This window comes from Aegilops tauschii, chromosome 5, assembly GCF_002575655.3.
Source record: "Aegilops tauschii subsp. strangulata cultivar AL8/78 chromosome 5, Aet v6.0, whole genome shotgun sequence".
NCBI lineage: Eukaryota > Viridiplantae > Streptophyta > Magnoliopsida > Poales > Poaceae > Aegilops > Aegilops tauschii.
In genome coordinates, this window is record NC_053039.3 from 379,961,886 (window position 1) to 379,989,784 (window position 27,899).

The 27,899-nt window shown below is 50.0% G+C and overlaps 1 protein-coding gene across 1 annotated transcript; it reads right to left on the reverse strand.

Annotated features, from left to right (window-relative positions):
• Positions 1 to 471: 471 nt before the first annotated feature.
• Positions 472 to 22,527, reverse strand: LOC109786292 (cellulose synthase-like protein E6). The gene is made up of 3 exons (XM_020344871.1): positions 22,351 to 22,527; positions 814 to 1,158; positions 472 to 642 (listed from the first exon to the last, which is right to left on the reverse strand). The coding sequence occupies exons 1-3, from the start codon at positions 22,525 to 22,527 to the stop codon at positions 472 to 474; spliced, it is 693 nt and encodes a 230-aa protein (XP_020200460.1).
• Positions 22,528 to 27,899: the final 5,372 nt, after the last annotated feature.

Sequence of the window (27,899 nt, forward strand, 5' to 3'; positions counted from 1 at the left end):
TTTGCACTCCCTCAACTCTACGGACAATCCAATGACACAAAATGAATTATTAGAGTGTGAACTCGAAATTGCATGATAGCATTTTGCCAATTTGGTTACTATTGCAAACATTAATGTTTACTAAAAACTTCAAAACTATATAGAATATATGTGGCAACTAATATGCTGCTAAGAATTAGTATAAGAAAATGGGCTAATGAACACTATAAAATTTACAATAAATTGCATGCTTAGTACAATGGGGCAAGATTATAGAGTGCATCAGAGCATTCATTGCTCCAGCTTTGAAATTATTGTGGTGCTGAGGCCGCTTCTCCCGTGCCATGTACACAAGTGTTGGTAGCACATTTCCTTCATCATCATTTGCATTTTTGTCTTTGCCCTCTATTAGAATCTAGCAAAAGGAAGGATTATATAACTTGAAACTCCCAAATAGCATGCAAGTTATTTACTCCAGAATCATGCAAACCTTTACTCAAATTTGGAGGGCAGGAAAGCTACCTGAACAATTGGATGGTGATTTTTTGAGGTATTTTCTTGGTCCCATTCATGAAATCCTTTATGGTTTGCTTTGACTTCCTCCGAAATTTTACCTGACAAAATAGCTGTATCAATTCGCTCGGTCATATCTTTATACATCTCCTGTCCAAAAATTAAAGGTGTCAGTTGCCATGCCAAATGTTGAGCACTACGGGTAGGCTGCACTTGAATATTAATTATCTTATCTAGTCACATGCGTGTGCCATGTTGTTCTCTATTCAATAGACATTTGATTACATGTGTTTAAAAAAGATGTTTGGAAAATCTGCTTGCCCTGATAAGTGACCATTCTTTTGGGGTGCACAAATCTTGATGCCCATCTGACTCTGAGAAGTAAACGACTGGTGACCTTGGCTCAATGTTGTATCTCTTGCAGAATGGTATCCAATGCTTTGCAAATATGGAGGCCTCCCACAGAGCATAGAAAGTGAGAACTGAACCTCCGTCATCAGAAAGGTACACACTAAGTTTCTCGGCTGGGTAATTGTATGCCATGAGCGATAGGACGGTGGAGATGACAAGACTTGGTGGCTCTGACAGTGGATGTGTGGTGCATACAAAGATATCCACACAAGGTAGGCTTTCTCCGTACCTTCTGCAGATGACAAAGTAACTGCACTAACGCTCAGTGCGGGAAACACATGTTTCAAAGCAGTAGAACCGTACACTTGACACCCTTAAACTATCAAAACAGTTCACTACTTTTGGATCCAGCTTTGAGAGGAATGAGTCTGAGGTACCTGGTTTATGAGTTGAGTGTTTGTTCCAGAGTCGCAAGAGTTGAGGTGTTCAAATGGACTTATTCTTACAAGAAACCAACCCTTGATTTAGTCCTTACCTTTATTATCTAGCTACCATCTTTTTTCTAGAGAAAAGGCATCTCAGTCTAGCTTATTTATTTACTTTTAGGTTAGTGATCTCTGATCTTAATATGTGCCCTTTGTCCTTGATACAGTCTTCTATCTTGGCAATCATAATTCTAAACAATCTGACCATTTGCTTTTTAACTGCTGTAGCATAAAATAGAAACCCTTGTGGTGTACTCAAAGTTCAAAAAACGAAAGCATCAAACTTTTTGTCTAATTTGTTAACAGAAAAGTAGTCCTATTTGTTGGCCGGCGTCACTTTAAAGCTAGCCTAATGTAGATTCTCAGTGCACTCAAGTACTACGCGTTTTATAAGACTGTAACTCATAGGCTACTATCAAATATTAAGAAAATTAGAAGTATATAGAACTACTAGATCATGAGAATTAGAATAAGGTGGGCCCCTCTCTATGGAAAACACGCCTAGAGATCGTCTGTTATGTTTTGTTGAATTTGTTACATTTCTTTTCTTGAATATGTGGTTCATTATTGTGAGTTGTGACGATGGGCTCTTGTGTGCCTCACTGAGCCCAAGAGCTTCAAGAAAATCAGTCGATGTACATCAAAGGTCTGCGGCATGTTCATCGTTTATGGTAAAAAAAGGCATGTCACTGTTTATACCATTGACCTGGTGGGTGGCATTGTCACAAGCTCACAAAAAAAGAGCTGAATGCATTTGCTTTATTTCGAAGATATATACACAACAGGCTAACAAATAGTAGGCGTTACTGTCAGCTCCATCACCATCGCAGGACTAGTTTGGCTTTTAACAGTCTGCGAATGGCCGTCGTAGACGCAACACCACCCCCTCCTCTGGGATGGCCCAACTCTCCGTCAGTTCCCCTGTGACATCCGGGCCCATGTTGATGGGTTCTATAGGGCCCTGTTTTCCGCTGCTCCTAGGAGCGGCCTTTCATTGGCTCTAGATTGCTGGACCGGCATCCAGCTAGTCTTCGACGCGGAGAACGCGGCCCTCATGGCCCCCTTCTCGGAGGGCGAGGTTTGGGCTGCCATTAAAGGCATGAACCCTACCTCGGCGCCGGGGCCTGATGGCCTTCCGGTTAAATTCTTCCAGACCTTCTGGAACGTGATTAAACCTAAGATTATGGCCATCTTCGACGACTTCTACGTTGGGTCCATCGACCTCGGATGCCTCAACTATGGGATCATCTCGCTCATCCCCAAGGTCCCTGGGGCTTCCAACATTCGCCAGTTCCGCCCGATCACGGTCATCAACGTGATTTTTCAGATTCTAGCGAAAGGGTACGCCAATAGGTTGACCCTGCTAGCCGACCACATTACCCACCCCAACCAGTCCGCCTTTATCCAAGGGCAGTATATCCTGGATGGGGTGCTAGTTCTTCACGAAGTTGTAACGCCCGGATAATTAAGCTACAGTAATCCCACGCTAATGATGCCACGTCACCACGGTTACTGTTGTTAACCTCGCGATGATTCGAAACCGTTTCAAAATTTAAATTCAAATTAATGTCAATAATAAAAGTTTTCAAAAATTTAAACAAAAATGTTCGGTGGGTGCCAGATATTGCACTGGTAATTATTGTGGAGAAAACATATTTTTAGATAATGCCTAACTATTTTAAAATGATGTAAAATAGAAAAGAAAAAAAAATGCAACAGAGAAAACAAACAGAAAAAAAGAAGAAGAAAGGAGGAACCCCCCTGCTGGACCGCGGCCCAGCTGGCCATCGGGCCAACCAGGCCGGCCCAGCTCGGCCCCCACTCCTCTCCCTTATCCATTCCTCCCCCCCACTCCCCACCGACAGCCTCCCCACTCCCCTCGAAATATCCCCCCTCTCCCCCGATCGGGATCGAGGAGGAGGCGCTCGACCCCCGCCGCCCCTGGACCTCTCCGCCGCCGCCCGGATCGTCGTCGCCCGGAGTCGCCTCGCCTCCTCCCCTGCGTCGAGTCGTCCCCGACCCCCTCCACGAGCCCCGCTGCCCCGTCCCTACACCCCCGGTGAGGCCACGGCCTCCACGCCCCTCCTCTCCTTCCCTCGCCCCGCCGCGTGGCCCGCGCCGTTGCCTCGCGCCCGTGGCTGCGCGCGAGCTCGCGCTCCCGCAGCCCCATTCCCCCCGTCGTGCACCGCCCGCGCCGACCTTGGCCTCCCGCGACCAAGCACCGGCCGCGCCCCCGCGCCCCGTCTCTCCCGCCCGCACGCGCGCGCACTGCCGCGCTTGCCTGTGGCCACCCTCGCCCCCAGGCCGCTCCCGTGCGAGCTCCCTGCGCCGGGCCCGCCCGCCGTTGGCCGCCACCGGCCGCCGCTTCCCGTGCCCCGCTCCGGTGTCGCCCGCGCCGCCGCGGATGCGCCGCACCGGCCGCGTCCCGCGCCCGCTGGCCTTCGCCGCGCCGACTCCGGCCGCCCCTGGCCACTGGCACCCCCCTCCTCTTGCTCCGGCGCCCTGCTGTGGCCGCCGGCGCCCAGTCGGGTGCGCCCCTGCCGGCCACGCCCGCAGCGCCCATTCGGGCTATGCCCGACGCCCGACCCGCTATGGCCCTGGGCCACTGCCAAACGGGCCCCCCCACATAACGTTTACAAAAAAGGAAAATGAAATGAAAAAAATAAAATAATAATAATAAACTAGTTAATAAATAAATAAATAAATAATAATAAAAATAATAATAAAACAAATAATAAAAATAAAATTAATTAATTAACTAAATTAATTAAGTTAATTAATCCTGTTTAAATTAATCTAATTAATTAGTTAATTTAATTAAACAGTAATTATTTAGCTAAACCCTAATTAACCTAAACAGAGAATGACAGGTGGGTCCCACTGGACCCACATGTCAGTTTGACTTAGTCAACCCGAGTTGACTGCGGATGTCAGCATGACATCATGCTGATGTCATAAATCCAAATTTTGAATTAAATTAAATAATTAATTAAATTCCAGAAATTAATAAAATCTTTAGAAAATCATATCTTTTAATCCGTAACTCGGATTAAAATATTTTTAACATGAAAGTTGCTCAGAACGACGAGACGAATCCGGATACGCAGCCCGTTCGTCCACCACACCTCCCTAACCTATCGAACTCGCAACTTTTCCCCTCCGGTCCATCTGTCCGAAAACGCAAAACATCGGGAATACTTCCCGGATGTTCCCCCCCTTCGCCGGTACCACCTACTGTCGCGTTAGGACACACCTAGTACCGCTCGTTGTCATGTCACGCATCTTCATGCTTATGTTTGCATTGTATTTACTGTTTCTTCCCCCTCTTCTCTCCGGTAGACTACGAGACCGACACTGCTGCTGCCCAGTTCAACTACGGAGTTGACGACCCCTCCTACTTGCCAGAGCAACCAGGCAAGCCCCCCCCCCTTGATCACCAGATATCGCCTATTCTTCTCTATACTGCTTGCATTAGAGTAGTGTAGCATGTTACTGCTTTCCGATATCCTATCCTGATGCATAGCCTATCCTTGCTACTACTGTTGTTACCTTTACCTGCAATCCTACATGCTTAGTATAGGATGCTAGTTTTCCATCAGTGGCCCTACATTCTTGTCCGTCTGCTGTGCTATACTATCGGGCCGTGATCACCTGGGCGGTGATCACGGGTATATACTTATATACTATATACATGACAAATGTCATGACTAAAGTCGGGTCGGCTCGTAGGAGTACCCGCAAGTGGCTCTTTGTGGCGGAGCGACAGGGCATGTTGAGACCGCCTAGGTGAGAGGTGGGCCTGGCCCTGGTCGGCGTTCGCGAATACTTAACACGCTTAACGAGATCTTGGTATTTGATCTGAGTCTGGCCATTTGGTCTATACGCACTAGCCATCTACGCGGGAGTAGTTATGGGTATCCCGGCGTCGTGGTATCAGCCGAAGCTCTTTTGACGTCAGCGACGGAGCGGCGCGCGCCGGATTGGACTGGAACGCCACTAGGCTAGGTCTGCTTCCGGCCGCCCTCGCAACGTGCAGGTGTGCATAGGGCGATGGGCCCAGACCCCTGCGCGCATAGGGTTAGACCGGCGTGTTGACCTCTCGGTTGAGCCTTGGTGGGGCTGCGATGCGTTGATCTTACGAGGCCAGGCATGACCCAGAAAAGTGTGTCCGGCCAAATGGGATCGAGCGTGTTGGGTTATGTGGTGCACCCCTGCAGGGAAGTTTATCTATTCGAATAGCCGTGTCCCTCGGTAAAGGACGACCCGGAGTTGTACCTTGACCTTATGACAACTAGAACTGGATACTGAATAAAATACACCCTTCCAAGTGCCAGATACAACCCGGTGATCGCTCTCTAACAGGGCGACGAGGAGGGGATCGCCGGGTAGGATTATGCTATGCGATGCTAGTTGCAGGACTCCAATCTACACTCTTCTACATGCTGCAAGATGGAGATGACCAGAAGCGTAGTCTTCGACAGGACTAGCTATCCCCCTCTTATTCTGGCATTCTGCAGTTCAGTCCACTGATATGCCCCTTTACACATATACCCCTGCATATGTAGTGTAGCTCCTTGCTTGCGAGTACTTTGGATGAGTACTCACGGTTGCTTCTCTCCCTATTTTCCCCCTTTCCTTTCTATCTGGTTGTCGCAACCAGATGTTGGAGTCCAGGAGCCAGACGCCACCGTCGACAACGACACCTACGACACTGGAGGTGCCTACTACTACGTGCAGCCCGCTGACGACGATCAGGAGTAGTTAGGAGGATCCCAGGCAGGAGGCCTGCGCCTCGTTCGATCTGTATCCCAGTTTGTGCTAGCCTTCTTAAGGCAAACTTGTTTAACTTATGTCTGTACTCAGATATTGTTGCTTCCGCTAACTCGTCTGTGATCGAGCACTTGTATTCGAGCCCTCGAGGCCCCTGGCTTGTATTATGATGCGTGTATGACTTATTTATGTTTTAGAGTTGTGTTGTGATATCTTCCCGTGAGTCCCTGACCTTGATCGTACACATTTGCGTGCATGATTAGTGTACGGTCAAATCGGGGGCGTCACAAGTTGGTATCAGAGCCGACTGCCTGTAGGAATCCCCTTTCCACACTCCTTGGCCGAAGTCGAGTCTAGACATTACAAAAACTTTTACTAACATAGGCTGTGTGTCTGACGGGCCCACGTCGCCATTGGGTGGTACTAGGATCTTTTACTCCTCGACCTTTACTCTGGGACTCTGAACTCTCTTCTACTCGGGTTAAACGAATTTACTAACTCTAACACTAGGATCCCGTGACCGCATTCACCCCAAAGTTGGATAAGCCATAGTTGTTTCCTAGAATAGTATTTTGAACAATTCACACACTGTCATTTGACTCCTTTGAAACGTCTTCTCTTTCAGATGGAACCCACGAGGCAGGTCGTGCGCCACACGACGGCCATCGGTGCCTCGGGATCACCGGCTGTGCTAGCTGAGATGATGACCTATCTGGGTTATCGCTGGCACCCTGAGTACACCGTCTACGAGGAGTACCAGGACTTTAACCAGGAGCAGTACCGTGCCATCGTCCACCTCTACTCGCGGGAGTTTGACTCCACTACTGTGCTGCACACCGCACATGGTGTTGATGTGACCATCGATATGGCTGTCCACGATGCTGCCTATGTTGCTCTGACACGTCTTCGTGGAGAGTATCGGGAGTTGGACACCTCCCCTTTCAGGCACATTGCTATCGCATCTGATGTTCGTGCGGAGGGATACTATACTGCTGCCTACTCCACTGTCACCCGAGAGCCCTTCTACCATCAGAACCTGGTTCTGCATGCTGATGGGCTGGATCGAGCTAACCGAGCTCTTCGCCAGGAGATGTACACCACCCGTCAGCACCTTTACCGTGCTCTGACGCTGCTGCACCCCTTTGTCCGATCTGGACAGCTACCGCGTACTACGATCTACCCAGCCAGGACCGTGATGCCCCACGGTGTCGGTTGGCCAGAGGTGGGAGGCTACTCTCCCGCACTTGGTCCTCTTCTGCCACCTGAGCGTCGGGCTCTACACCTGAGTATTCGCGGCCCCCAGTCTGCTGACGTGGAGGGCTATCCGTTGCCTCACTACCAGCTGTCGGGCTACGATTACCTCCACAGTACCTCTTGGGACTGATGTAGTCTTGCTTAGTTAGTTTTAGATGCATTCGCCGCGAGCCTGTGTGCCACCTATGATGTTTTAGTCTATGTACTGAACTCTGTGTACTGAACTCTATGCATGACCCCTTTTGTAAGTTATGCCGACTACTATGTAGTAGCTATCGTGCTCCTTTCATTATGCATGTTTCATCATGAATGATCCTTGTCTTTGCAAATTTCTCAATGCTGAACCCCTGTTATATATTAGCAGGATGGTTAGACCAGGTGGTCGTGGTAGTGGTGGCAATGCCCCACCACCACCTGAGTACATGGCTGGTATGATCCAACAGTTTGAACTGAACCGCCAATTCATGGAAAATATGATGGCTCAGTTTCCTCGCCCCAATATGGACCAGCAACCAACCCCAGTAACTCGGCAGGATTTCATGCGCCTGAACCCAACTATGTACCGCAGCTCAACTCAGCCTCTGGATGCTGATGACTGGCTCCGTGACATCACCTATGAGATGGAATCTGCCGATGTAGCCCTTGCCAGCTATGTCAACTTTGCTTCCTTCTTTCTGAAGGGACCCGCAGCTCAATGGTGGGACAGCCACAGGCGTACTCTGCCAGCTGGAACAATCATCACCTGGCCAGACTTCCAAGCTGCTTTCCGTGCCCGCTTCATTCCTCAAGGAGTCATGGACCGGAAGAAGCGTGAGTTCCGCAACCTCACCCAAGGCAACAAAACTGTTGAAGCTTATCAGCGGGAGTTTCTGGACTTATCTCGCTATGCTGAGGAGGACATTGCAACTGATGCACGCGGACAGGAGAAGTTCCGTGATGGCCTCCAAGCTGACATCAAGCTCGCACTTCTAGTGCATGACTTTGCTGATTTCGCCACCTTGGTGAACAAGGCCATCAATGTCGAAACTGGTCTGCAGGAATACCGGAGCTCTCACAGGCGCAACCGTGACACGGGCTCATCTTCGGGCTCGCCCTCACAGAAGCGTAAGATATGGATCCCGAACAGCATGTACCGTCCAAATGCATCTGCCCCAAGGCAGACCTATGCTGCACCTCGTCTGCCTCCACCACCATCTAGGCAGTCAAGACTTCCAGCCCCACCGTCCCAAGCCCCTGTTCCCACTCCCAATAATGGCTTGTGCTTCAGGTGTGGTCAACCAGGGCACCATGCTAGAGAATGCAACCAGAACCAGAATCAACTGGCCCTTCCAGCAACTGGCCGTGGTAACAACCAGCCCCGCAACAACAATGCTAAGTCTTATGGTCGTGCGCATGTCAACCACGTTGATCTCAACGAAGCTCAAGACCAGCCTGCTATGTGATGGGTACACTCCTCGTAAATTCAGTACCAGCATCCGTTTTATTTGATACAGGTGCATCACATTCATTCATGTCAGAAGATTTTGCATTCATGCATGGCATTAGAAGCGAAGACATGAATGCTTCACTATTAGTACACACCCCTGCGGGCCAATGTCGAACCTCCATGATTTGCAACGACGTCCCCGTTGAAATCGAAGGACTAGAATTTCTTGTCTCTCCCATCGTACTGAAGTCTTGTAGCATCGATCTCATTCTGGGAATGAATTGGTTAAAAGCGCATACTGCCTCAATCGTTTACACCACTAAGACCATCCATCTGCTACACCCTTCAGATGAGATAGTTACTTACCAAGCCCATCTGGTGCAAAATGCCGAGGCAAGGCTCTATGCATTGAATGCATTGAACGCTACACCACTCGAGGGCATTGAAAACATTCCCGTCGTGCGTGAATTCCTCGACGTCTTTCCTGAAGAACTTCCAGGGATTCCCCCTGCTAGAGCTGTCGAATTCATCATCGACTTGAAGCCAGGCACCACTCCTATAGCCAAGCGACCCTACAAGATGCCGCCGCATGAACTCCTTGAGCTTAAGGAGGAAATCGACAAATCTCTTCGCAAAGGATTCATTCGCCCAAGTTGCTCTCCTTGGGGAGCACCTTCTCTCTTTGTCAAGAAGAAGGATGGGACAAACAGATCAGTTCAAGACTACCGTCCTATAAACCAAGCTACCATTCAGAATAAATACCCTCTTCCTCGGATCAATGATCTGTATGATCAACTGGCGGGTTCGTCAGTGTTCTCTAAGCTCGACTTGAGGTTGGGTTACCACCAGATCCGTGTTCGCGAAGAGGATATCCCAAAGACCGCCTTCGTGACTCGATATGGTTCATACGAGTACACCGTCATGTCTTTCGGTTTAACCAATGCTCCAGCCACCTTCTCTCGTCTGATGAACTATATATTCATGGATTACCTCGACAAGTTCGTTGTGGTTTATCTGGATGATATCCTGGTATTTTCCAAGAACGAAGAAGAACATGCTGAACATCTTCGACTTGTGCTGGAAAAGCTACGAGAGCATCAACTATACGCCAAGTTCTCCAAATGTGAATTCTGGCTACCGGAAGTAACCTATCTTGGGCATGTCATCTCTAAGGATGGTATTGCCGTCAACCCCGAGCGAGTTCAGGCTATTCTTGATTGGACTCCTCCCAAGAACGTTAAGCAAGTCAGTAGTTTTCTCGGTCTCGCCAGCTATTACCGTCGATTCGTCAAGAACTTCTCCAAGATCGCCAGGCCTCTGACTAACCTGTTGCATAAGGGCGTCAAGTTCCAATGGACAGACAAATGTCAGGAAAGTTTCCAGGCACTCAAAGACAAGTTGACTTCTGCCCCAGTTCTAGCTCCACCTGATACTAAGAAGGACTTCGTCATTTACTGCGACGCTTCCCGTCAAGGATTAGGCTGTGTCCTAATGCAAGACCGCAAAGTGATTGCTTATGCCTCTCGGCAATTGTGCCCTCACGAAGAGAACTACCCTGTTCACGACCTCGAACTTGCTGCTGTCATACATGCGCTGAAGCAGTGGCGACATTACCTTCTCGGTAATCGTTGCGAGATCTTCACTGACCACCAAAGTCTGAAGTATCTGTTTACTCAGCCAGACCTGAACCTCCGTCAGCAGAGATGGATGGAGCTTGTTGCAGACTTTGACTTGGGTATTTCCTATACGCCAGGCAAGGCTAATGTAATGGCTGATGCCTTGAGCCGCAAGTCTTACTGCAACCACCTCCAGGTTCACAAAGTTCAACCCTCGCTTGTTGAAGAATTCAGGAAGCTGAACCTCCATATTGTCCCTCCGGGTGCACTCGCTCCCCCTCCTAAGGAGTTTGGCAAGGTGAACCTCCACGTTGTTACCCAGGGTTCCCTCAATACCCTAGTTGCTAAACCAGATCTCGTGGATAGCATCAAAAGGCTACAGAAGTATGACCCTGAAGCCCACAAGATTAAGCGCTACCTCGCAGAGGGAAAGCCCTCATTCTTCACTATTGCTGAAGATGGCACCTTATACTTCAAGGGCCGCCTAGTGGTGCCATGTGCAGAGAAAAACCTGGATATGACACAGGAGGTTATGAAAGAAGCTCATGATACGCCTCTATGTATCCACCCTGGTAGTACAAAGATGTACCAAGACATCCGTCAGAGATTCTGGTGGTCTAATATGAAGCAAGACATTGCTCGGTATGTTGCTGAGTGTGACGTTTGCCGTCGTATCAAAGCAGAACATCAAAAGCCTGCTGGAACTCTGCAACCTATCTCTATTCCTGAATGGAAATGGGACCATGTTGAGATGGACTTCGTCACTGGATTTCCCAAATCACAAAAAGGTAATGATGCTATTCTTGTTGTCATTGACCGGCTTTCCAAAGTTGCACATTTTCTGGCGGTCAAAGAAACGATCACTGCTAGCCAGTTGGCAACGCTCTATATGTCCAGGATTGTTTCACTCCACGGTATTCCATTGGTTATCAGCTCAGACCGTGGTAGCTTATTCACTTCAAGATTCTGGGCAAGTTTCCAAGAAGCTATGGGAACTCATCTGTCATTCAGTACTGCATTTCATCCTCAGTCGCAGGGGCAAGTTGAACGCGTCAACCAAGTTCTCGAAGACATGCTTCGAGCTTGTGTTATTTCCTTCGGCAAGAAATGGGAGGAATCTCTCCCGTATGCTGAGTTCTCTTATAATAATAGCTATCAAGCTAGTCTGAAGATGGCCCCCTTCGAAGTGTTATATGGACGAAAGTGCCGAACCCCTCTGAACTGGTCAGAAACTGGGGAACGTCCACTCTTTGGTCCGGATATTATCCAAGATGCCGAAGAACAAGTCCGCATTATTCGTGAGAATCTCAAGACTGCTCAATCACGTCAGAAGAGTCAGTATGACCGTCATCATAAAGACATGGTCTATCAACCTGGCGAAAAGGCTTATCTTCGAGTCACACCAATGAAGGGTGCTCACCGCTTCGGGATCAAGGGCAAACTAGCTCCTTGCTATATTGGCCCATTCACTATTCTCGAAAGGCATGGAAAAGTGGCATACCAACTGGAGCTTTCGCCGAACCTTTCTCAGGTTCACGATGTGTTCCATGTGTCACAGCTCCGCCGTTGCTTCAAGGACCCAATCCGAGCAGTGGATCATGAAGTGCTCGAATTGCAGCAAGACCTCTCCTATACGGAGCATCCGGTCCGCATTCTCGACCAAGCTGAACGCCGCACACGTCAGAAGGCGATCAAGTTTCTCAAAGTCCAGTGGTCGCACCATTCTGAAGATGAGGCCACTTGGGAACGAGAGGATCGTCTGCGTGAAGAATACCCCGCACTGTTTCCTTCTACCTCCTAAATCTCGGGACGAGATTTCTTGTAGTGGAGGAGATTTGTAACGCCCGGATAATTAAGCTACAGTAATCCCACGCTAATGATGCCACGTCACCACGGTTACTGTTGTTAACCTCGCGATGATTCGAAACCGTTTCAAAATTTAAATTCAAATTAATGTCAATAATAAAAGTTTTCAAAAATTTAAACAAAAATGTTCGGTGGGTGCCAGATATTGCACTGGTAATTATTGTGGAGAAAACATATTTTTAGATAATGCCTAACTATTTTAAAATGATGTAAAACAGAAAAGAAAAAAAAAAGAAAATGCAACAGAGAAAACAAACAGAAAAAAAGAAGAAGAAAGGAGGAACCCCCCTCCCCCCCACTGGACCCTAGCCCAACAGCCCCCCCCCCCTGCTGGACCGCGGCCCAGCTGGCCATCGGGCCAACCAGGCCGGCCCAGGTCGGCCCCCACTCCTCTCCCTTATCCACTCCTTCCCCCCCACTCCCCACCGACAGCCTCCCCACTCCCCCCGAAATATTCCCCCTCTCCCCCGATCGGGATCGAGGAGGAGGCGCTCGACCCCCGCCGCCCCTGGACCTCTCCGCCGCCGCCCGGATCGTCGTCGCCCGGAGTCGCCTCGCCTCCTCCCCTGCGTCGCATCGTCCCCGACCCCCTCCACGAGCCCCGCTGCCCCGTCCCTACACCCCCGGTGAGGCCACGGCCTCCACGCCCCTCCTCTCCTTCCCTCGCCCCGCCGCGCGGCCCGCGCCGTTGCCTCGCGCCCGTGGCTGCGCGCGAGCTCGCGCTCCCGCAGCCCCATTCCCCCCCGTCGTGCACCGCCCGCGCCGGCCTTGGCCTCCCGCGACCAAGCACCGGCCGCGCCCCCGCGCCCCGTCTCTCCCGCCCGCACGCGCGCACACTGCCGCGCCTGCCTGTGGCCACCCTCGCCCCCAGGTCGCTCCCGTGCGAGCTCCCTGCGCCGGGCCCGCCCGCCGTTGGCCGCCACTGGCCGCCGCTTCCCGTGCCCCGCTCCGGTGCCGCCCGCGCCGCCGCGGATGCGCCGCACCGGCCGCGTCCCGCGCCCGCTGGCCTTCGCCGCGCCGACTCCGGCCGCCCCTGGCCACTGGCACCCCCCCTCCTCTTGCTCCGGCGCCCTGCTGTGGCCGCCGGCGCCCAGTCGGATGCGCCCCTGCCGGCCACGCCCGCAGCGCCCATTCGGGCTATGCCCGACGCCCGACCCGCTATGGCCCTGGGCCACTACCAAACGGGGCCCGCCCCCCCCCCCCCCACAGAATGTTTACAAAAAAAAAGGAAAATGAAATGAAAAATAATAATAAAAATAATAAAAATAATAAACTAGTTAATAAATAAATAAATAAATAAAAATAAAATTAATAATAAAACAAATAATAAAAATAAAATTAATTAATTAATTAATTAACTAAATTAATTAAGTTAATTAATCATGTTTAAATTAATCTAATTAATTAGTTAATTTAATTAAACAGTAATTATTTAGCTAAACCCTAATTAACCTTAACAGAGAATGACAGGTGGGTCCCACTGGACCCACATGTCAGTTTGACTTAGTCAACCCGAGTTGACTGCGGATGTCAGCATGACATCATGCTGATGTCATAAATCCAAATTTTGAATTAAATTAAATAATTAATTAAATTCCAGAAATTAATAAAATCTTTAGAAAATCATATCTTTTAATCCGTAACTCGGATTAAAATATTTTCAACATGAAAGTTGCTCAAAACGACGAGACGAATCCGGATACGCAGCCCGTTCGTCCACCACACCTCCCTAAACTATCGAACTCGCAACTTTACCCCTCCGGTCCATCTGTCCGAAAACGCAAAACATCGGGAATACTTCCGGGATGTTCCCCCCCTTCGCCGGTACCACCTACTGTCGCGTTAGGACACACCTAGTACCGCTCGTTGTCATGTCACACATCGTCATGCTTATGTTTGCATTGTATTTACTGTTTCTTCCCCCTCTTCTCTCCGGTAGACTACGAGACCGACACTGCTGCTGCTCAGTTCGACTACGGAGTTGACGACCCCTCCTACTTGCCAGAGCAACCAGGCAAGCCCCCCCCCTTGATCACTAGATATCGCCTATTCTTCTCTATACTGCTTGCATTAGAGTAGTGTAGCATGTTACTGCTTTCCGATATCCTATCCTGATGCATAGCCTATCCTTGCTACTACTGTTGTTACCTTTATCTGCAATCCTACATGCTTAGTATAGGATGCTAGTTTTTCATCAGTGGCCCTACATTCTTGTCCGTCTGCTGTGCTATACTATCGGGCCGTGATCACCTGGGCGGTGATCACGGGTATATACTTATATACTATATACATGACAAATGTCATGACTAAAGTCGGGTCGGCTCGTAGGAGTACCCGCAAGTGGCTCTTTGTGGCGGAGCGACAGGGCAGGTTGAGACCGCCTAGGTGAGAGGTGGGCCTGGCCCTGGTCGGCGTTCGCGGATACTTAACACGCTTAACGAGATCTTGGTATTTGATCTGAGTCTGGCCATTTGGTCTATACGCACTAGCCATCTACGCGGGAGTAGTTATGGGTATCCCGGCGTCGTGGTATCAGCCGAAGCTCTTTTGAGGTCAGCGACGGAGCGGCGCACGCCGGATTGGACTGGAACGCCACTAGGCTAGGTCTGCTTCCGGCCGCCCTCGCAACGTGCAGGTGTGCATAGGGCGATGGGCCCAGACCCCTGCGCGCATAGGGTTAGACCGGCGTGTTGACCTCTCGGTTGAGCCTAGGTGGGGCTGCGACGCGTTGATCTTACGAGGCCGGGCATGACCCAGAAAAGTGTGTCCGGCCAAATGGGATCGAGCGTGTTGGGTTATGTGGTGCACCCCTGCAGGGAAGTTTATCTATTCGAATAGCCGTGTCCCTCGGTAAAAGGATGACCCGGAGTTGTACCTTGACCTTATGACAACTAAAACTGGATACTGAATAAAATACACCCTTCCAAGTGCCAGATACAACCCGGTGATCGCTCTCTAACAGGGCGACGAGGAGGGGATCGCCGGGTAGGATTATGCTATGCGATGCTACTTGGAGGACTCCAATCTACACTCTTCTACATGCTGCAAGATGGAGATGACCAGAAGCGTAGTCTTCGACAGGACTAGCTATCCCCCTCTTATTCTGGCATTCTGCAGTTCAGTCCACTGATATGCCCCTTTACACATATACCCCTGCATATGTAGTGTAGCTCCTTGCTTGCGAGTACTTTGGATGAGTACTCAGGGTTGCTTCTCTCCCTCTTTTCCCCCTTTCCTTTCTATCTGGTTGTCGCAACCAGATGTTGGAGTCCAGGAGCCAGACGCCACCGTCGACAACGACACCTACGACACTGGAGGTGCCTACTACTACGTGCAGCCCGCTGACGACGATCAGGAGTAGTTAGGAGGATCCCAGGCAGGAGGCCTGCGCCTCGTTCGATCTGTATCCTAGTTTGTGCTAGCCTTCTTAAGGCAAACTTGTTTAACTTATGTCTGTACTCAGATATTGTTGCTTCCGCTGACTCGTCTGTGATGCCCCACGGTGTCGGTTGGCCAGAGGTGGGAGGCTACTCTCCCGCACTTGGTCCTCTTCTGCCACCTGAGCGTCGAGCTCTACACCTGAGTATTCGCGGCCCCCAGTCTGCTGACGTGGAGGGCTATCCGTTGCCTCACTACCAACTGTCGGGCTACGATTACTCTCCACAGTACCTCTTGGGACTGATGTAGTCTTGCTTAGTTAGTTTTAGATGCATTCGCCGCGAGCCTGTGTGCCGCCTATGATGTTTCAGTCTATGTACTGAACTCTGTGTACTGAACTCTATGCATGACCCCTTTTGTAAGTTATGCCGACTACTATGTAGTAGCTATCGTGCTCCTTTCATTATGCATGTTTCATCATGAATGATCCTTGTCTTTGCAAATTTCTCAATGCTGAACCCCTGTTATATATTAGCAGGATGGTTAGACCAGGTGGTCGTGGTAGTGGTGGCAATGCCCCACCACCACCTGAGTACATGGCTGGTATGATCCAAATGTCTGGCCTCAAGATCAACTTTGACAAGAGTGATGTGATGGTGCTGGGCTACTCTCCTGCAAAATCCCTGAACGTTGCCAACCGGCTCAACTGCCGCCTGGGCTCCTTCCCCACGACCTACCTGGGAATGTGTAACACCCCGGATGTAACTTTCCATATTTGTAACTCCAACTCTTGCCATTTTCGGCTATGTGTTATGATATTCCCTTCGTGGTCGGGTTTTGTCCTTTGTTTTGCATTTTGTTTTCGTCATGCATCTCGTATCATGTCATCATGTGCATTGCATTTGCATATGTGTTCGTCTCATGCATCCGAGCATTTTCCTCGTTGTCCGTTTTGCAATCCGGCACTCCCACCTCCTCCGCCGCACCCCTCTTGTTTCGTTTCGTGAGCGGGTGTTGAACTTTCTCGGAATGGACCGAGGCTTGTCAAGTGGCCTTGGTATACCACCGGTAGACCACCGGTCAAGTTTCGTTCCATTTGGAGGTCGTTTGGTACTCCAACGGGTAACCGGGTAACCGCAAAGTCCGTTTGTGTGTTCCAGTAAAACCCCTCTCTAAACAGCCCAAACCCCCTCTAAGTCTCTTCCATGCTCTAGGTCGTTCGATCACGATCGTGTGGGCGAAAACCGCGCTCCGTTTGGACTCTCCTAGCTCCCTCTAGCTATAAATATGTGAGACTCCCCGACATTTCTGGATCCCCGAAACCCTAGCCTCTCCCTCCGCGCGCCGGACACGTCCGCCTGGCACCGGACGAATCGCGCCGCCGCCTCGCAGCCAGTCCGCGCCTGCCACGTGTTGCCGCCGCCGCCCGTACGCCCGCGGCCCGGGGAGCCCGCATCCGGCCCCCACGGGCCCGCGCGTCCTCGCCCGCGGCCCGAGCCGGCGCCTCCCGCCCGCCGCCTCGCCTCCTCCGGCCGCCCGCGCCACCGCCGCATCGCCTTGCCGCCACCCGAGGCCGCCGCCGCGCCTCCTCCGCCCGCGGTCGCTGACCCCGCCGCCGTCGTCCTCCGCCGCCGCCCGAGCTCTTCTTCCTCCTCTCCACGCCGGTGACGTCTCCCTCCTCTCCTCCGGCCGTCCGCAACTCCGGCGAGCTGAGCTCGAGCCAGATCCGATCGGGACTGCCCTAGGGTTGACCTCTCTCCCTCCTCAAATTCTTGAAGTCCTTATTTTTTTACAGTACATGCACCTGTTCATCGCATCATAACTCTCTGCATATAGCTCCGTTTCGCGCGTGTAATATGTTGAAATGTTCGTCTCGAGATGCTCTTCATTCTGTTCCATTGCACCATGTTCATTTGAGTCCATCTTGATGCCCAAATCTCTGGTGCAAGAGTGCTAGTTGCTGTTATATGTTGTTACTTATCAGAACTTAGGGTTTTGTTATTTTTGTTGCATTTATTCTGTGCATCTTATGGTCATGAGCTCTACATGTGTTTTGTTGTATGCCATGCCATCTTTACAGGGGTGTATTCCATGTATTTTTGTGATCTATGTGGTGACTAGCACAAGCATGCAAACTAGACTTCGTAATGTTTCTGATTTCAGGGACTTAGTAATTTCACCAAGTCTGTGACTGCTGTTATTTTGTTGCTATGTATCCATGTGGCTACAGAGAGATCCATGCTTATTTTGGTGATGTTCAGTAAGGATGTTTTGTAGATATTATTGTAATTGATCCATTAATGGCCTTGTTTGCAATTATGGAGTGACGTAGCATGACTCAATCTTGCTCTACTTTTGCTATAAAATATTGCTGGCAGATTCTTAACATGATATTCAATTTTGGCAAGCTTGTTGTAGTTGTTTCATACATGCTATGTACTTGCTCTTGCCATGGGTAGCTTCATAAATATGCCATCTTGCTGTAGGTATGCTTGTTTTGTCATGCATTTCTTTGTGGTGAGTGCATCAAGCTCATCAAGATGCCTTCATATTACTGTTTCTGCCATGCTCTGTTTTCTGCCAAGTCTGAAACCTGTTAACGAAACTTGCTATGTTTACATGGTTGCCATCATATCTTCTGGTCCTTTTTGCCTCACGGTAAGTAAGGTACTTTTGTCATATGCATTTAGTAGAATACTGCCATGCCTTGTTTTCCATGTTAATTTCCTGTAGCATGTTGATTTCGTGCTCTGAACATTGTTAACTGATGCTGTTTCTGCCATGTCCAGTAATTTCTCCAAGTCTGTGAACCTGATATCTTTTGCACTTTTGCCATGCTTGTTTTAGCCTGTTATGTTGTGATCTAGCCGTAGCTCAGTGTTCATCTTTTGTCAAGCATCACCTGTAGATTACTGCCATATGCTTTGTTGCTATATTGGAGTGCTGTAGCATTGTTACTTGTTGCATTCTAAGTGCTATCATGCTGTTAATCACAGATTCGTGTCATTCTTGTTTTGCTTGCCATTTGCAAACCGTGCATCCGTTTCCGGTGATCTTTATATCGATTTTGACCGAAATCATCTCATCTTTCCAGTGGCATGCTTGGTTTGCTAAGTTACTGCCTTGTTCATCATTTTCCTTTCGGAGCACGCATATGCATCGCATATCCAATCTCGCATATCATTCATGTTTTGCATCATGTTGCTTGTGCATTTCCCGTGATTGATTGTGGTTCCATTGCTTGTGTTCTTGTGTTGGGTAGAGCCGGGAGATGAGTTCGTGAACGAGGAACCTGTTGAGTACGCTTACGAGGATCAAGCTTTCGACAACTCTGAGAACCTTGCAGGCAAGCTGACCATACCCTCGAAATCACTTCTATCTTTGCTTTGCTAGTTCTTCGTTCTATTGCCATGCTATGCTACCTACCACTTGCTATATCATGCCTCCCATATTGCCATGTCAAGTCTCTAACCATCCTTTCCTAGCAAACCGTTGTTTGGCTAAGTTACCGCTTTTGTTCAGCCCTTCTTATAGCGTTGTTAGTTGCAGGTGAAGTTGAAGTTGGTTCCATGTTGGAACATGGATATTTTTGGAATATCACAATATCTCTTATTTAATTAATGCATCTATATATTTGGTAAAGGGTGGAAGGCTCGGCCTTATGCCTGGTATTTTGTTCCACTCTTGCCGCCCTAGTTTCCGTCATACCGGGATCATGTTCCTTGAGTTTGCGTTCCTTACGCGGTTGGGTGATTTATGGGACCCCTTGACAGTTCGCCTTGAATAAAAATCCTCCAGCAAGGCCCAACCTTGGTTTTACCATTTGCCACCTAAGCCTTCTCCCCCGGGTTTTCGCGAGCCCGAGGGTCATCTTTATTTAAACCCCGGGCCAGTGTTCCTCTGAGTGTTGGTCCAAACTAGAGCCCTTTGCAGCGCCACCTTGGGGAAACTCGAGGATTGGTTTTAGTTGTACGGACTGCTCATCTGATGTGCCCTGAGAACGAGATATGTGCAGCTCCTATCGGGATTTGTCGGCACATTCGGGCGGCTTTGCTGGTCTTGTTTTACCATTGTCGAAATGTCTTGTAAACCGGGATTCCGAGACTGATCGGGTCTTTTCGGGAGAAGGTTTATCCTTCGTTGACCGTGAGAGCTTATAATGGGCTAGTTGGGACACCCCTGCAGGGTATTATCTTTCGAAAGCCGTGCCCGCGGTTATGAGGCAGATGGGAATTTGTTAATGTCCGGTTGTAGAGAACTTGTCACTTGACTTAATTAAAACACATCAACCGCGTGTGTAGCCGTGATGGTCTCTTCTCGGCGGAGTCCGGGAAGTGAACACGGTTTGAGTTATGTTTGACGTAAGTAGGAGTTCAGGATCACTTCTTGGTCATTACTAGTTGACGACCGTTCCGCTGCTTCTCTTCTCGCTCTCTTTTGCGTATGCTAGCCACCATATATGCTTAGTGCCTGCTGCAGTTCCACCTCATTACACCATCCTTTCCTATAATCTTAAATAGTCTTGATCTCGCGGGTGTGAGATTGCTGAGTCCTCGTGACTCACAGATTCTACCAACACAGTTACAGGTGCCGACGATGCCAGTGCAGATGACGAAATCGACCTCAGGTGGGAGTTCGACGAGGAACGTGGTCGTTACTATGTTTCTTTTCCTGATGATCAGTAGTGGAGCCCAGTTGGGACGATCGGGGATCTAGCATTTGGGGTTATCTTATTTTCATATGGATTTTGACCGTAGTCGGTCTATGTGTGTATTTTGGATGATGTATGGATTATATTTATGTATTGTGTGAAGTGGCGATTGTAAGCCAACTCTCGTTATCCCATTCTTGTTCATTACATGGGATTGTGTGAAGATGACCCTTCTTGCGACAAAACCACAATGCGGTTATGCCTCTAAGTCGTGCCTCGACACGTGGGAGATATAGCCACATCGTGGGCGTTACAGAATGCCCATTAGTGACACCCGGCTCACTGTCGCGGACCTACGTCCAACCGTTGCCAAGTTACAAACGCGCATTATGGCAGGGTTGGTGGCTGTCTAAGGCGGCCCGGACGATCCTCATCAACTCTTCCCTCTCCAGCCCCCTCCTGTTCCTCATGAGCTTCTAAAGCCTGCACGAGATGCCCCACCATGAAATCGCCAAGGTCCAGTCCCGCTTCTACTAGGCTGGCGACAATAATAAACAGAAGTACCATATGGTCAGCTGGCCTGACATTTGCAAGCCTCATGAACAAGGTGGCCTCGGTATCATGTGCTCTAAACGCATGAATATTGCTCTCCTATCCCGCTAGCTATGGCGCATCTCGTAAGGTCACGGTGGCCTCTGGTTAGACATCATCTAGAATAAGTACCTGCGTGGGCAACCCCTAGCCTTCTGCCAGGGCACTGGCAGCTCCTAGTTCTGGCAGTCGGTTGTCCAACTTCTCCCAGTCCTCCGCATCGAGACCTCCATCTCGGTTGGATTTGGGGCTGCTACGATGTTCTGGTTTGACCGGTGGGCCGGCGACACCCCCTTCGCGACTCGCTTCCCCGACCTCTTCTCCATCGCTGTTGACCCCCTGATCTCATTTGGGAGGGCCCTTATTGACTTAGGGCACCTCGCATTCCGTAGGCCATTTGGGCCTCCGGATACCGCCGCCTGGCAGGAGTTGCTTGATTGGGTCACTCTCCATGAGCCGATGGTGGATGCTGGGCCAGATCAAGTGCGCTGGCGCCTTGAGCCTTCTGGCCAATTCTCCACCAAGTCCTTATACCAGGCCATCGCCCCCTCCTCTGCACCTCCCCCACTTATGGCAGTGTGGTCTATTCACCTTCCACTGAAAAATTGGATATTCATGTGGTAGTGGATTCGTGGTCGGACCCCGTCTGGGGTCGAGGTCCTCAAGCGCAATGGCCCGGGTTCTGGCTTATGCCCTCTTTGCGGTGTCCCTGAAGACTCGAATCACATCTTCTTCTCCTGTGTGTCAGCTCAATTTGTCCGGACCTGCTTTAGGGAGGTGGTGGGCGAGAATTTGTGCCATACCAACTTCCCCGACCTATTCACCGAACTCCAGGACTCCCCCTTGTCCTCGCGCCACATTAGGTGGCTTGAGATTGGGGCGATCGCTCGGACCCTCTGGACGATTCGCAACAAGCTTGTGATTCAGGGCACTCCTCTTCGGCGGGCTACTGACGCTCTTTTCAAACTGTCTAGTTACTTGCAGCTTTGACAGCCGCTTAGCCGCCCTCAGGATCGGGACGCCATCTCCGCCTTCATCGCCGACCTTCGCTCGATGGCCGTCCGTCTGTCGCCGCAGCCACCGCCGCCACCCCTGGAGCCCGACTAGACGTCTCCTGTGCTCCGGACTGCTCCGGCGCCCCCTTTTTCCCTTTTTTGGGCTTGTTGAGCTGTGCCCTCAGCAGAACCTTCTGTACTTCCTGTTGTGTGACTTAGGTGTGTGTGTGTGTGTGAACTAGTCCATGTTTGTGCGCTCTCTGGCGGTTTGCTTTATTTATAAAGCGGGGTGAAAGCCTTTTTCGGTATACAATCTCATTCTGGAAACAACCCTAGTTTTTTTGATGGCGTGACACAACCGAAGCATACAGCCCCCGGACGTCGTAGTGACCTGGCAGTGAGCCTGTCCCTCATGGGGCGGCAGCGGAGGGGGCTCCAGCGCACGAACTGCGTGACGGTCCAGTAGGCGGTGTACCAGAGCTCCGCTGCCAGCATGCCCAGCCACGCCGCGCTCCCCTCGCCGACGGCTGTAGTGCATCGCCCGGTAGTACAACAGCAGGAGGATCCCCGCGGCCACCGTGACGGCGTGGAGCATGTACACCGCCTGGCCGCCATGCGTCTCCATCTCGAACAGCCTCATGGTCCTCTCCATCTCCCATGCTCGCGTATCCCTCTATCGGTCTTTTGTGATTTCTCTGCCTCGGAACTCGTGTAGATGATGAACAGGGGTCAGGGGCACACACATGCAATGAGGGGCCTAGTCGGGAGGATCTCAACTCGTGTAGTTGTAGTGGATAGCCGACCAGCATGGACCTCCCCACCCCACACTCCACTAGTTTGGTGGACTGGGTTGCCCATCCCACTGACCCACTCCTCGCGCGCGCACACCCCCACATGGCTACACCCCATAGCCCCGTAGGGCATCTCCAACATGACTCATCAAATCGTCTTGATCAGATGGTTCGACCACTTTCAAACCTCTAATGCGGACACACATTTTGGGTTGGACCAGTTCGGACGTTCGAAATCCCAATGCCGGCCCCAAATCGGGGCGGGAGAGTTTGGACATTCGCCGCCTCGGCGTCCGACAACCTGGGCTCACCCTTCCCATGTCTAGAGCCCCCGGCATTGATGCCGCTCACATCGGCTTGTCGCCGACCTGCATTCAAACCCGGCCGGCCTGTGCCGCCCGCGAAGCCCACTTCAGCTTTAAAGTCGGACAACCTCCCCTCCCAAACCCTATCCTCACCCAGTCCTCCACATCTCCCAAATCTACCGCACACCGCACCTCCAATGGCCACCGCGATAGACAAAAAGATGCCCGAGGAGGATAACGAGCGCACCCGGGCGTGGTGGTTGCTTGGCGGCTACCACTCGACGCAGCCACCGCCACGCCAGGGCTCCGGATCCGATATGCGGCGCTATCCCCAGTCACCGGGTCCGTCTTCGTCCACCGTGAAGGAGAAGCGGGTTGACAAGGAGGAGATCGACTAGGCCGAGCACGCGGCGAGGACTCGGCAGCCGCAACCGCCCATGCCCTGCGGCGGCGACAGATGGCGAGTTCCAGCAGCACATGGAGATTGCACTAAGGGACTCATTGAGTGACTAGGGTCTGGCGTTGTCATCTCCTCTATGCAACCATGGTGTCCAGATTAGACTCCGCGTGTAGTCGTCCCTGTCGCCCCGATGCTAAATGGTGCCTGACTCCTGTGAAGCAAGAGTCATCCCAGTCAAAGCTGCGTAGCCGCCTCGACTACTATCTGAGCGTTAGTGGCTAGCGTTGCACATCGTCCTCATTGTCGAGGGTAGGGAGATGCCTCACCAAGGCGGAGGCATGCTCGGAGCGACACTGGGTGCACCGCTTGGTGGTGTTCGCCAAGACTGACATGCCGCCGCTCTAGGTCATCGCTGAAGCTTGGGCCTTCGATAGGTGCAAGACCACCGAGAAGATGGTTGCCCGCTATCAGCGTCGTCTGTACTAGCAGCTCCTCTTGTCGAGCTGGCCGGGACCGAGCGCTCGATCCACCTCCAAGCCAACAAGATGCGACCCAAGGTGGAAGACACTACTAGAAAAAGGGTCAAATGTCAAGCACATTAGTGCCGGTTTGCTTTTGAGCCGGCACTAATGTGTGCATTAGTGCCGGTTCCAACGGCTAGCCAGCCGCTTTCATTAGTACCGGTTCGTGGCCGACCTTTAGCACCGGTTCGTGCCACGGACCGGTACTAAAGTGAGTGGTGGCAGGATGTTGTCAGTCTGGGGCCCCTCCAGCACCTTTAGTACCGGTTCATGGCACGAACCGGTGCCAAAGGTCGTCCTACATAAGCCCTTCGTCCACCCGAGCTCGCTCTGTTCTTCCCCTTTCCCCTCTCCTCTCTGTTCTTCCCCTCTTCCTCTCGAGCTCATCACACATTTTGCCCAAATTTTTTCAAGATTTGAAGGCCCCCATCCATTCAAATGATCACAAAGGTTAGCAACTTTGTCCTTTCATCTCTCATTGCTAGATTAGCTCTTGCAATGCTTTGTATAGTGATTAATTTATGAGTTTAGTAATTTGGTAGAAAATATATGTGCTAGTATTTGATTTATATGCAATTTGTGGTCAAAACTAACACTTAGTTTGCATATGTAGGTGTGGTTTACTTAGTGCCTTCTAAATCTCCGTCGTAACCACAGTCGATCGCCCGCACCGTTCCGTCGCCGGCACCACCTTGTGGTGAGCCTCTTGTTCATGAATGTTTTACATTACCAAATTGATGTTTGTGTGATTTGGATACATAGTTACTCGTATAATTATCTTACCCGTACGTTGTTTGTTATACATAGTGCCATGGTTTTGATATCCGTCCCCGTCGGCCCTCGTCCTTGTTATGATTCGGATGTGGTATATTCTCTTTTAAAACTAGTTGTTGCATTTCGTGTTTATGACAAATTATGCCCATCAAGTTGACATAGATATTTTTGTCTAGGAGGTTTGTGAACCGGAAATTCCAACCGACCCTAGTGTCGAGAGGTTAAATTTAGTTGACAGAGAAAACGAGTATTTGAAAGAAAAATTGAAAAGAATTGAGGGGGAGAAGATGGAATTGGAGTTGCATGTTGCCGATGTCGTCGATGATCACAAGATCAAGATGGAGAAAATGCGCTTGAAGATTAGAAAGATTAGAAAATATGCCATTGATAGTGAGGCTTGGTATCATTATGTTGTTGGATCAATTGTTACTAGTTGCGATCTTGATCGCATTTGTTGTTGCATTTAAATTCTTTAGTTAGAGAGTTATTTGTTTGTTGCATTTAAGTCTTGTATGAACTTTATGTATGAACATGTATTAATTTGGTCTATTCGGTGTTGTGTAATGAAGATGAGCCGACAATGGATGTACGATGATCGATGCTCTCCCGAGTTCATTAATGGCGTGCAAACTTTTCTGCTTGCGGCTGAGGCAAACAAGCGGACGGATGGTTTTATGCCTTGTCCATGTTTAGCCTGTAAGAATTATCACAATTACTCTACGTCAAGAACCATTCACGTCCACCTGTTTAAGTCCGGTTTCATGCCCCACTATAATGTTTGGACCAAGCACGGAGAAAGAGGGGTTATGATGGAAGACAATGAAGAAGAAGAGGACGACGACAACTATCCGGGCCATGGGTTCCCTGAATACGATGATACAACAATGGGGGAAGAAGCTGAGCCGGCAATGCGGGAAGAACCTGAAGAAGAGGCATCAGATGAGCCCGCTGATGATCTAGGTCGGGCCATTGCCGATGCAAAGAGAAACTGCGCAAGTGATTTGGAGAAGAAGAAGTTGCAGCGCATGTTAGAGCATCACAAGAAATTGTTGTACCCGAATTGCGAAGCTGATAAGAAAAAGTTGGGCACCACACTGGAATTGCTGCAATGGAAGGTAGAGAATGGTGTATCTGACAAGGGATTTGGAAAGTTGCTGGTAATGATAAAGAATATTCTTCCAAAGGACAACGAATTGCCCGAGAGTACGTACGAAGCAAAGAAGGTTGTCTGCCCTCTAGGGTTAGTGGTGTAGAAGATACATGCATGCCCTAATGACTGCATCCTCTACCGCGGTGAGTACGAGGATTTGAACGCTTGCCCGGTACGCGGTGCATTGCGCTATAAGATCAGGCGCGATGACCCTGGTGATGTCGAGGGCGAGCGCCCCAGGAAGAAGATTCCTGCCAAGGTGATGTGGTATGCTCCTATAATACCACGGTTGAAACGTTTGTTCCAAAACAAAGAGCATGCCAAGGTGAAGCGATGGCACAGAGAAGACCGTAAGAAAGACGGAAAGTTGAGAGTACCGCTGACGGGTCGCAGTGGAGAAAAATTGAGAGAAAGTACGGGAAGGAGTTTGCAGGTGACGCAAGGAATGTATGGTTTGGTCTAAGCGCAGATGGCATTAAACCTTTTGGGGAGCAGAGCAACAACCATAGCACCTGGCCTGTGACTCTATGTTTGTACAACCTTCCTCCTTGGTTGTGCATGAAGCGGAAGTTCATTATGATGCCAGTGCTCATCCAAGGCCCTAAGCAACCTGGCAACGACATTGATGTGTACCTAAGGCCATTAGTTGAAGAACTCTTACAGCTGTGGAATGGAACAGGTGTACATGCGTGGGATGAGCACATGGGGGAAGAATTTGATCTAAAGGCCTTGCTGTTCTTGACCATCAATGATTGGCCTGCTCTCAGTAACCTTTCAGGACAGACAAACAAGGGATACCGCGCATGCACGCACTGTTTGGATGATACCAACAGTATATATTTGGACAATTGTAGGAAGAATGTGTACCTGGGACATTGTCGATTTCTTCCGAGCAGGCACCCCGTAAGAAAGAAAGGCAAGCATTTCAAAGGTGAGGCGGATCACCGGACGAAGCCTCGCCACCGTACTGGTGCTGATGTACATGATATGGTCAAGGATTTGAAGGTAGTCTTTGGAAAGGGTCCTGGTAGACAACCTATTCCGAATGACGCTGACGGACGCGCACCCATGTGGAAGAAGAAATCTATATTTTGGGACCTGCCCTATTGGAAAGATCTAGAGGTCCGCTCTGCAATCGACATGATGCACGTGACGAAGAATCTTTGCGTGACCCTGCTTGGCTTCTTAGGCATGTATGGAAAGACAAAAGATACACCTGAGGCACGGGAGGACCAGCAACGTATGCATGGAAAAGACGGCATACATCAGGGTCAAGCCAGCTATGCTCTTACCAAAGAAGAGAAGGAAATCTTCTTTGAATGCCTGCTCAGTATTAAGGTACCGTCTGGCTTCTCGTCGAATATAAAGGGAATAATAAACATGGCAGAGAAAAAGTTCCAGAACCTAAAGTCTCATGACTGCCACGTGATTATGACGCAACTGCTTCCGGTTGCATTGAGGGGGCTTCTACCGGATAACGTTCGATTAGCCATTGTGAAGCTATGTGCATTCATCAATGCAATCTCTCAGAAGGCAATCGATCCAAAAATCATACCAAGGTTAGAGAATGATTTGGTGCAATGTCTTGTCAGTTTCGAGTTGGTGTTCCCACCATCCTTCTTCAACATCATGACGCACGTCCTAGTTCACCTATGCGAAGAGATTAGCGTTTTGGGTCCTGTATTTCTACACAATATGCTCCCCTTTGAGAGGTTCATGGGAGTCTTAAAGAAATATGTTCATAACCATGCTAGGCCAGAAGGAAGCATCTCCAAGGGCCATGAAAATGAGGAGGTCATTGAGTTTTGTATTGACTTTATTCCTGACCTTAAGCCGATTGGTGTTCCTGAATCGCGGCATAAGGGCAAACTGGATGGAAAAGGCATGCTAGGAGGGAATCAAAAAATATGTATGGGCGGACATTCTCTCACTGAAGCACACTACACAGTTATACAGAATTCCGCCTTGGTGGCTCCGTATATGGATGAACACAAGAATTTTCTACGCTCCAAACACCCGGAGCGGTCTGATGACTGGATTACACGTGAACAAACCAGGAGTTTCGCCGGCTGGTTGCAGACAC